General features: G+C 39.6%; 1 protein-coding gene across 7 annotated transcripts in view; it reads left to right on the top strand.

Annotated features, from left to right (window-relative positions):
• inpp4b (inositol polyphosphate-4-phosphatase type II B) overlaps positions 1–11541 on the top strand; it is a 141257-nt gene extending 129716 nt beyond the window's left edge. For 6 of the 7 annotated variants that reach the window (XM_036551008.1, XM_036551009.1, XM_036551011.1 and 3 more), the window contains 2 exons: positions 1847–2001; positions 3971–4173. In XM_036551008.1, coding sequence (XP_036406901.1) covers positions 1847–2001; positions 3971–4145 — 330 coding nt within the window. In that variant the 3' untranslated portion in view covers positions 4146–4173. Of the gene's footprint in view, positions 1–1846; positions 2002–3970; positions 4174–9644 lie in introns of those variants that run through there. The other variant, XM_036551010.1, reaches the window with a different exon arrangement.
• Positions 11542–12044: the final 503 nt, after the last annotated feature.

The following is a 12044-nucleotide window of genomic DNA, read 5'->3' as shown; positions in this document are numbered from 1 at the left end:
AGAACACAAGGGTGCTGTCACAAACCGAAAGAGCACAGGTCCCTTTGATCTTAAATTTGGATGCAAACCAGAGGGAGGAAATTGTGAACTATTTATTCAAAGAATTCTTTAGGAATCAATAATTTGCATTTAGAAATAAACAGGTCAGTAGAAAGCACTAAACATAAGTCAAAGTGACATTTTTGTTTGCTTTTAATAACAAAAGTCAAAAAATATGTGACAGGTACATATCTTAACATCTTCTTTCTGCTTTTGCATACAGTAGCTATTGTAGGAATCTTTAGTACTCATCATACTTGTTTTTCTGCTTACCTTTCTCATAAGACATAAAGTTTCCTGGTCTCAACAATGTTGTTTCTGTTGGTCACGTTTTCATGTAGTTCAGTATCCCTGGCAGACATTGGTCAGGGTGAAAAATAAACAGCTTCTCCTTACACCACCTTTGAGGAGAGGCAGCTATGGAAGGGTGGCAGTGTAGCATAGTGGTAAGGAGCAGGTTGCCAGTTTGATTCCCCACTGGGGCACTGCTGTTGTACTCTTGGGCAAGGTACTTAATGCAGACTTATTGCAGTAAATTTCCACCTATACAAATGGATAACATGTAAAAGAAATTGCAGCAAGCAACCAGTGTGCCTACTAGTTAGCTTAAACAAAACTAGCACCTGGTCACTAGGTGGAAATGTGATCCAGCTTCACATGTTTAAATACCCTCCTGCCGTCGATAGGTCTCTAACGTAAGAAAATCAGTAGTTCTCTTTTCTCTTGTGATTTTCATGTCCAAGTAGCTATTACGTCTGGTACAGGTCTTAGTGCGGTTGTGATGAAAACCAGAAGCTCTTCCTCCTTGCTTCATGCAACAAAGGACATCTTTTACTGATTGCTTACATTTGCAGGAGACAACTTATGTGTCATTTTGACAGGCTACTTCCTCCTTTGTCTTTATCAAAAACACCGCTACTTCTGTCCCACCGGCTGCTTCATGTTGCCTCTTGACCTCTCTGCAGTGTACCTCTGGGGTCTATCATGGCTTCCTTCTCTCCCACTGCTAAGAATCAGGGGGCCACCTCTTGTCATACTCTCAACATTACTATTCCACTTACTTTTGTGCATTATCAGAATCTGTACACTTATAATATTGTCTTGTTCAAGTACAATAATTTCTTGATTTAATTATTTAAAGTCCCCCTTGCTGGCCTTCCCTCTTATGCAGTTCTCTCTCATAAGGTTATTACTGATGTCATAAATCTACTAATCTCTCCAGTCAAAACATTCCTCATATCCCCTCTTCCCGAGAGATTCTGGTACCGGTAGATTATCTCTTTCATCTTTTCATACTCTTGTTCTTTCTCGTTGAACTGCTCACCAACATTGCTCACTGCACATTCTCTTATAACCTTTTGTTATCTTCCGAAATCACTCTTCTTGAGGAATGGCTTGTTCATATGCCCCTCTCTTAGATTTTCTTTAGTTCATATATGCCATATATTTGAAATATTTCAGAACGTGTTTTGAGTTTTTCCAAAACGCTGAGTTTTTCCAAAGTGCTGAACAAAAACACGAGTTATGAGTTATTAATTATAACTGGATTTAATTCCTTATATAACTGTATTCAATTCTTTACATCCCTGAAACTATGAAGTAGGATCTAACACTTATAGATCCGTTAAAATACACATAACAGTAGTATAAACAAATGTGAAAAATTTTTGAGAATTTCTTTCATCAGCAAGAATAATTGTTGTTCTATTCTATATTTAAGAAACACTGTACAGAGACAACAGGTTTTTCTTTGGTGAGTCTGTTTTTAATTTGTGCGTTAACAGAAGTCTTTGTCTCTCAAACCCAGATCTGCCGAAGATTGAACGGCATCAGGTTCACCAGCTGTAAAAGTGCCAAAGACAGGACGTCCATGTCTGTAACACTGGAACAATGTGCTCTGCTCCGAGATGAGCACGAGCTCAACAAGGATTACTTTGTCCGCGCCTTGGACTGCATGCGGAGGTACGCTCTTTCCCTCTGTTGTCACCTTCTCTCATCTGCACATCAGCTAATCCAGGTTTCATGACAGACAGTGGTAGTCGGCGGCATGGCCCACAGAGGGTCACTTGCACTGCACATGAAACAGCCAGAGCTCAATGAAGGTGCTTGTGAGAACATCCCACGCATGGTCTGGTGCACCTCAGCAAGCAGCTTCATTTTCCACAGCCTCCACCTCCATCCTAATCTCCACCATCTGGAAATGCTTTGTGTGTGTGTGTGTGTGTGTGTGTGTGTGTGTGTGTGTGTTTTTTTTCTCTCCATCAGTTACGTACGAGGGATTGGCGTTTTCTGTTTGTGTCCATGCACTGATGCAGCTTGTCTGAATTGTTAAGGATGTGAAATCTCAAGCAAGAGGGTCTCTAAAGAAACTTCAGGGGTTTTGATTTACTGCTGTGCTAAGTAGTGCGACTAGCTGAGTTCATGAATGTTCATGAATGTTCATGAAGTTCATGGATGATTTTCAATAGTCAGCATTCGGAAAGTGTAGAGTTGTGACGAGTCAATACGAACAGCGTGGTATATGGGAAAGAAAAATGTAAAAGGTGCTGAAGTGTGACATTGATATTTACATTGATATTATCCCATCCTGAGTTATGTGCCGTTTAAATAGGACCAAAAATGGAGCAATCCATCTTGTTATAGTTCATCTTACAATGAGGCATTAACTAGTTAACTAGAACAGCACTCAGCTCATACTTCCTCTACTCTTAATTTCCTCTATGAAATAGAAGGACCTTTCACTCTGGTGCCAGATGAGGTTGCCTGTTTGTAAATTACCTTATGTATAAGACATTAACTCTTAGTACCCTAAAATGTGTTCATAGTCTTTTCTTCATGACCTGTTTGTTATCTTGTTCGCAGGCAGTCACAGTTCACACACACACACACACACACACACATAGATACATGGGTGATCACATAAACCTTCTCCCCGCCTACCAGTGGTGCAGGTTGATTAAAATGAATAATAAAAACATGGCATTTGTGAACACGTGCAAGACCCCTCTCACAGATGCAAGCAGAAGCAAGAGGGCTGGTGAAACGACATGTGGTGATATCCTTTGGGTGAATGCAGTGCTATCAATAGATAGGTGCGGGACCGCATGGTCACACAGTCAAGTGTCAAGGTCTTGTGCTGGCTAGCTTTTGGTGGAAGGCTCAGGAAGATAAAGACTATGTACAATCCAAGGCTCAGATTCACAAGTTTCAGTTTTTAGTGCTTGTACATCAAAGGATACTCCTATCTCAGTGTGAGTCACCTAGTTATGGAATGATTTCATTAAAGATGATTCTTCTTTCCAGCAAAGGTAGAAATCAATTGTGGACAGCAGCTCCAGTCAATAAACCACAATTTTACAACTTCAGTGTAGTTATTCTCAAAGGTTACTCTGAAAACATTCTGCTGTACAGTACATTTTTTAGCACAGTATTGCTGTGGGGTAATCTCCCTTGACTGTATGTCTGGATGAGAGCTGTGGTTCAGGCATAACTGGATAAACCCTTGGTGAGTCCACTGCTGGTCTACATATCCTTGAGCCAGGAACTGTATGTTCATCTCTCTTTTAAAACAATTGTTGAACATTCAGGGGAAATTTATACTTTACAATACCACTGCTTAGAGATATATGAATTTTTCAAAGCTCTAAACCACTAATATTGTATAGTAGCTGAGCAGATGTTACAGCGGGGGGGGGGAGGGATCGGGCCACTGCTTCCTCAGAACCCAGCCTCAGCTTTCACGCGGCACCTGGCTGCCTGCATGCGGGCCCCACTGTCCTGCAGCGTGCTTCTCCATCCATGCTTCCATCAGTGCGCCCACCCGCTGGGCCCTCTCGGGGCCCCTCCCCCCACCGCCCCCCTCCCCCTCCGGGGGCACCCCCAGTCTTTACTAACCCGCTGGTGTTCTGTCTGTTCTTGACTCGTTCAACAGTGGGCTCACCCAGGGAGAAGGTGGTCAGTGGGATGACCCAGAGACAGGCTCTGCGGCTGAAAACAAGCCGACCTCCCGACACTTCTACCCTGTCGCTCTACTGCTTGTCAGCTCCCACTTGCTGGTCGTGTGGCTCATTTTAAGTCTGGCTTTGCTTCTGGCCAAGTACCACTGAACTGCCCCCACACGTCATACTTTGATAGTGTCCCAGACAGAACACAGAGAATCATCTATTATTATATTGATGTTTCTATGGTTAAATCAAATTTTGCCGTTATATTGTAAACAATAAAATGAAAATAAGTTTGAATATATTTAGGTTATTATGTGATGTTTTGTTCTCAGTGGCTGACTGGACTAAAAGCAAATGTGAACTTTTTATGTTTACTTGATATTAAGAGAAATGGCACATGTAAATTGTAAAAAGGACTAGCTTTATACAAAGAACTTACATAAAGAACTTAAAGGTAGCATATCTGTATAAAACGGGAGAGTCAAGATGTTTCATCAGTCTTGACCTTGTGACATGTTGTGTTATGCTTTATTTTTTACTGTGCATGCACATTGTGGCTTTGCACAGTTCTGACACTGTAAGGAAACCTGTTTCCACTGTAAGGCCAAAGAAACTGTATGCATTTTACATTACTTTATCCATAAACCATAAGTGTGTGTATATTACTATTTTAAACCACATGATACAGCATAATGTATTGTATATTTATTCAACTAGTGTTGCATGTGCTGTTGGAGTTCTTATTTATATCCTAATTTGCCAGTACAGTTTATGGACACAAACATGTAATACAGAATTTGTGTGGTTAGTGCACCAGTGGAACAGGAAGGGAAACTGGTAGAAAACAAATAATCTCACCCAGTAAAATGTATCAAGCAGAGATACATATGATGCAAATAAGATTTTATTATTAAGTATTCCCATTGTGTAGCAGTGCAGTATAAAACCTCATTGTAATTTCTTTAAGTCAGTCGAATTGCAGAATTGCGGTGGGAAACAGTACCAGCAATATCGGCACCGATACTCTATATTATGACTAGATATTCAGTTTCTGCTTCCCCTCTGTCCCCCATCTCCAGTATGAGGTTGTGGTTAGTAACAGGACGTTCTGGTGCTGTCTGTGTTGTTTTGGTAGCTATGGATATTTCATTTCAGGTCACACCCTCACAAGAATGTTGATTACCAGCCAACAAATCAGTACACTCAGCGTTTCAACAATAGTAGAGACAGAACCTTCGGTAACGCTTTACATAAAGGTTACATTAGTTAAAATGAACTTTTGTATTCCTTATCTTTCACACCTTTACAACGGTTAACTAATATGTGATGACAGTTTGTTAAGCATTAACTGATGGTACTTCAGTGTGAATTCATCCTCTTTATACACTTACAGGAAAGTGGCAACCACTCACACCTTTATGCCTAATTACATTACAGTACATTACATGCATTTAGCAGACGCTCTTATCCAGAGCGACTTCCAGCAGAAAAGAACATAAGTGTATCCGTTCAAGTTGAATGAGCAACAGTGTCGGTCCAGGCTAACAACATTCCCAGACCAGTGAGTGTGAGCATAACACTGTTCAAGCACTACCACAAGTTAAATTGTGCAACCTGACCAGACAAGGAAAGCCAAGTGTCCTGCTATATATCAGTCTCTAGATCACAGAATCAAATACATGTTGCAATACTACATGTAAAAGAAACAGCAGGTACTACTAATGTTTAATTCACCTCAGTGGTGAATTAATGTGCCATGACAGCTTCTTATGGCGTATGGCATCAACCTAGGAACATTTGCATAAAGTGGACAGTATTCATGTTTATGCATCCGTTAATTATTACCAAGTCTACATAAGACCTATTTATGCTTGGTAAAATTGATATCTGATGATAACTGATGCATTAGTTTGTTTTAACTAATCTAACCTTAATGTAAAGTGTTACCGAACTTTCAGTATGAAGGACGCAGGGTTGAATATCTGGTCATAATAAATAGAATATCTGTGGCGTCAGTATGTGTTTGGCATTCAGTGTTAGGCAAAGTACTTTGAAAGTTTTACTGTTTTCACTCCAGTGACTATCTGTTTGCCTCGCATTACAGAGTGATGTTGCAGGTCTGCTAGGCATCATTAGAGCAGGAGTAGTAGCACAAATGTTCACTATAGCCATTATAGTCCATGTGTGGGAATTGTCCCCTGTGTACATTAGAATGACTCACACAGTGTTTGCTCAGCTGTAAAGACTGGGCGTATTTAATAGCTGTATCTATCTAAAGGGCATTAAGTTTTCTATTGATTATAACAGTGATGGAGCTGTTTGGACCACTCAGTCTGCCTTTATCCCCATGGTCTCTATGGAACTCTCTGACCCAGTTCAAGCCATAATAGTTACTTTTGCATTGGACCACCATCCATCAAATGGTAATGTTTTCTTTCACTGGTGCTACTTTGATGTGGACCGTACCAACGGCAGGATTGTAACAGGAATTCATTTCTACCAGTTTCACACACATTTTAGCCCAATAGCAATGAAATATGCTGGTATTCATTGGATGAATGGCAAATGGTAGCTGTTCACGTGCTAGCAATTGTGATAGCAAGTCTGTGTACTGACTGTGCATTGACCAAGGATCACACATGGTAGATTAAGTAATCACAGAGCACGCAAGAAAAACTTGTAAAGGTGTTTATTTAAAGCTTTCCACCTTTGCTACACTCTCATTAGAAGTGTCAATGAAATTCATTTTCATTAGTTGTTGGGTAGCTGCCAAGGAGAGCTTAAAGATGAGGTTTTTTTTTTTCATTTTAAATAGGCAATTTCAAACTATTCATTATTCTCTTTACCATCCATCAGAATATAATAAAGTAAACAAACTTATAGACTTGCAATGAGAAGAACTGAGACAACAGCACTGGTCCTTTAATTATTAAAGAATATTGGTATACAATGGAAAATGTGGTGCTTCAAATGTGTGGACAACTTACAATTGAACTGGTGACTCAAATAATGTATAGTGAGTGAGTAATTGTTATAATTTATTTTACACACGTTGGTGCAACAGCTTTAAACAAATAAATGATGTACATATTTACTGGGGTGTATTATGTTGCCATTTTATTTCCCCATTTTATTGTCATCTCATTCAGATTTATATGTAACTAGTCATTTAGAAACAACGTATCAGTAGAATTAATGCGGTATGCATTACATACATACATAACATGCATTTTTACTGCGGGACATTGCTATCCATTTATTGTGGCATCACAGACTGGCTAATAAATGGCTTCAGAGTAAACCCTGTAAAAAAATGTATTTTGTAACACAGTAAACACATTGTAGAAGTTGCAACAGGGACATGCTAATCATTAGGTGAATGCTAAACTGAAAAATCAAATTTGGATCTATTTGATTGCATGTGCTGTTGCCATTTACTGTAAGTTGGGAAATGTGAATGAGTTGGGATGATAATTAGTCATTTCCTATGGCACCGCGTGAGAGTACATGAACTGGAAATAGTGTCATCTTGCTACTTCATATTCAGATGGTTGGTCATGTAGCTATGCTGTTAAGGAATTTTTGTAGACCTCTGCTTAAGGGACGGTAGCATTGAAAAACAGATATTGTGAATTAAACAATATTTTTGTCATATCATTTGGTAGTTATTAAGTACCTCTTTGTCACCTTTGATGTTAAATAATCCAAAAGGTTAACACCGATGGGGCAAGTAGTTGAGGGGACATTAAATGAATTTGTCAGCATTGTGGTTAAATGATACTTCACAGGTGGAATTGTGAATGTTCTGGTGTTTGTTGTGAATACGTGAGGGTGGAACATTGTAGTGGCTTGGGCCGTTGTACTGAGAGTAGACGTGGCACACTTCCAGTTATTGTGAACTTTATTGTCTGTATGTATTGCACCCTGACAGGACCACCCTGTTCTTTAGAGATGATGTTTGTAGCACTGCATTTTTTGTCCCTTAGTTCATTGTTTAGATAATGCGGGTGCTTAAGGGCATCCAGACAAATCATCTCAGGGAAATCAGCAGTGCGTATCCTGTTCGGCGTGTAAATTAACACACAAAAATTCAGTACCTTTACCTCACAGCTACAAGAGCTGAGGATGACAGATGAAGAAGAAAACGTATTGGGATTTAGACTTAACAAGGTGGGGAATGGATCTTGCATGTTATCACCCAGCCTACACTCCCCCTGGCCAGCTTGCCTGTGCGATCACACCCGGCATCGCCCTAACAGTATACCCTTGCTGGACATTGTGCTACAGTGAAGGGTTTTGTCCGCTTACTACGGGACATACGTGTAAGAGTGACCACCCATGCTTTCTCCATCCATGCCTCCATCGCCGTGCCAATCAGTGTTCACCGCGTCGGTGATCCCACCCCCCACCCCCTCCTTCTTTACTAACCCGCTGGTGTTCTGTCTGTTCTTGACTCGTTCAACAGTGGGCTCACCCAGGGAGAAGGTGGTCAGTGGGATGACCCAGAGACAGGCTCTGTGGCTGAAAACAAGCCGACCTCCCGACACTTCTACCCTGTCGCTCTACTGCTTGTCAGCTCCCACTTGCTGGTCGTGTGGCTCATTTTAAGTCTCGTTTTTCTGCTTGCAAAATATCAATAAACTGCTTGTTATACCAGAATTACTGTGCAGATTTTTTTGTGGGTTTGATCGTGTACATAACTTTAAGCTGGAGAGAACTTTGTCTTGGTCGTTTAGAAGATCATTCATTTCAAAAGTCTGTTAAGGGGACAGCACTGTCATTTTTTTCCAACTACAAATGTCAACCACTGAGCTGAATATTTATAGTGGCACTGTAGTTTATAGCATGTACTGCTCTGTGTCAGAGTAATAGGTTTGTACTGCGTAGAAGCCAAAACCACTTTTAACAAGCATAAGGCTCAGCCTCGTGCATTACAGCATCTATCATTTGATAAGGAGCAAGAGTGTGACCACAAAACAAGTGATTACATTTCAATTCAGGCTTGGAGTGTGCTGGGATGGAGGCTTTCAGACTGCTGTCCTTTGAGTCAGGGCAATGCAGAAGATATTTTTAGAGTTTTAACACTGTAGAGTCATACAAATTTACACATATCAGGGGCATTTTGTACATAAGGGATTCTTTTTACGTTTCATGTACACATTTATATAAAAACATGCTTTATGGTGTGTCATAGAATTTTATGTTGCATCTTGTAATGTGTGGATGGAGGACAAGGGAATGCCTTGCTGTGAACCTTCTCTTTTGACCTCCATTTACCTGTCCATGACCGACATCTAATTCTAAGCTGCAGTTTTGTGTCAACTGAAGTGAAACTCTTCAGGACTTTATCTGGCCATCACCAGGCCACACGGGCTAACATCTGTGATTCGAGACTTTCCACATGCTGCATGCAACACCTGCTTTTAAAGTATATTTGGTCGCCAAAGATGCAAAGTGCATATGTTTGCCTGTGAAGCTGACTGAAATCAAATGCCAATCTGACTCTCATTTTATTGGGCAATGGGTGGAGAAGTTGTCTTCAATTTCTTCAAATTGATTTTTAGCCATTCCACTCATGTATTTACATAATGGTAAATGTTTGCCTTTTTGTGTATGTATTATTTTATGATTTGATGCTATTTTGTCCCCTCTATGCACCAGAGAAGGATGCCGGATTGAGAACGTGCAAAAGAATATTAAATGCAGAAAATATGCATTCAACGTGCTTCAGCTGATGGCTTTTCCAAAGTTCTACAGACCTCCAGAGGGCACCTATGGAAAGGTTGACACGTGAAAACCATAAACACACAGAAGGAGGAGACCTGTGTTTCTCCAGCCCATCAAAAGCAAGAACGAACCAATGCTGTGAATGTCCAATATTCCGAGATCAGCCCTGGAAAACCTTTGATAACCCACACCAGGATGATTTTTGGAATCTGACTGAACTGAGTGTGGGTTATCATCACATTTTCAGAAATTTCCTTTACAAGGTAATTGTTCTGTGCTTTAGAATGTGGAAAGAGGGTCAAGCAAAATGCAAAATGGCTAGAGCATAAGGTTTATTTCCTGCGGGCATACTTCATACAAATACTGATGTAACAAGCTATTCATAACAATACACGTAAATAGTAAAGAGGTACACAATACATGTCACTCAAAGCTTAGTATGATGTTTCACTCAGATTCTCTCTCAAACTCACACTCCTTTATACGTAGTGCTGTCTGTTGCTGTACAATGCTGTAGATACTCTCTGGTTGGTATCAGCCATGTGATACACACAAACCATTGCATAAATAAGATGTGCTTTCTTGTGTCTCTGTACTGAAAATATCAATTCCTCCTGATGTCTTTTCATCATTTCTGCAGGTGAGTGTACTGAATACAATTGGAAACATATCACACACAATTACCAGTAACATATTTGAAATATTTCTCATTTGTTTTTTAATGGATCTTATTTTACATGCTTAAACTTGTGAAATCAAATCTATAAGGCAATTATAGATGCTTCATGCCAAGTGCAACACTTTCTCTCTTTTTTAGAGTACTCGCTTAACCTGAGACTACCACCCCATGGTGTGAGTCATCTGTAAACAGATTAACTATTCCAACCTGCACTGGCATGCAATTGTCTTTTGACACAGACGGTTTGTGTATTTAATGAGTACTTGTGTACAGCAGATCATTTGCAGATGTTCCAGTAACCTTTGCCCTAGTGAAGGGCATAGTACAGCCCTAAGTCTCAAAATCATTTAATTTATTATTGCAATGAGGTTTCAGAAAAAGAATACATGAAGTTCCCTTACTGGTAAAAAAAAAAATATATATATATGTGCTGGATTTCTGGAAGATTTCTGGAAAAAAAGGAAAGAGGAGTAAACCTACTTGTTATGATCTTCTTTTGCTTCAGAAAAGCCGTCTGAAAAGTTCATACTCGTTAGGTGTGTCAATTTTTCAATGGAGTACTTTGACAGGACATGGATTTAGTGTCAGATGAACTGACACGGGCTAATTTGATAATGCCAGTCAGGAAGACTCAAGAGCCAGTGAAGTACCTGATGGAGGATGTTTTGAGGTGTTCTTTTCAATTGCTCAGAGGAATGCGGGAAATCTAACAAAAAAGGAGTCCTCAGTGCTCAGGAAATTTGACAGAAACAACAAAACACTATGCCAACAAACTTTTGAATGTGCCAGTCCTGTGTGAGACAGTGTTGGTGGTTTTTATTTGTTTGCTTTATTATTTTTTTAACATGTTGGACTGTCTTAAAGTTATATTTGATTTCATAACCAACTGATGTCTGAATGTCATAAATCACAATACTTGCTTTATTTATTATCTTGTAATCATTTCTCTCAGAATTCATACCACATTGCAAAAACAGACCCTTAAGGCTAATAACAGATATGATTTAAAAAAATGATTTGAAGTATTGTCCCCCAGAAACTGTAAAAACGCAGCAATATACTGAACTCATTTTAAACCAATAAAACTATTTTGATATTACAGAAAGTGTACATAAGCTAACTTCTCTTTGGGTCTGGATAACTTCACAAACAGGTGAGCAGTGATATGAATCTTTTGATATTGCACGTTGTGTGAGTGTCTTTTATTGCTTTTTTTTTGTGTGAGCACTTATTTTTCTATGCATTGTCACTGCTACCAAAAGCATTTTGTACATACTGTATTGTTTATACATTTTCATTTTTTTCATCGTTTTGCTGTTCAGGTAAATTCCTGAGTAGTTCCATATAATATACAGTGTACTCAGAATGACTGAAATGATGGCAGAGTGAATATTTTAAATAAAATATGTTGATGCTCCACACTCTACTGATGTGCTAATGGCATCGGGAGAAGGTGATGTAATGTTATCTGCTCCAATTTCCAGATTCATTACTACGTCTCCCTCTGGCGGACCTGCTCCCCGCTCGCTCCATGTGTCTTTCTTTCCCTCGATTCAATTATGTGCACTTCAGCTGCATCGTGTGTGGTGTACATATTATAAATAAAAGGTATATGTAGCACCGGCGTCTTCACGGTTCCAACAAAAACCCATGTT

Source organism: Megalops cyprinoides, chromosome 18 (genome assembly GCF_013368585.1).
Source record: "Megalops cyprinoides isolate fMegCyp1 chromosome 18, fMegCyp1.pri, whole genome shotgun sequence".
NCBI classification, from domain to species: domain Eukaryota; kingdom Metazoa; phylum Chordata; class Actinopteri; order Elopiformes; family Megalopidae; genus Megalops; species Megalops cyprinoides.
Note: the sequence above shows the minus strand (reverse complement) of the source record. Positions and strands in the feature narration are given on the sequence as shown.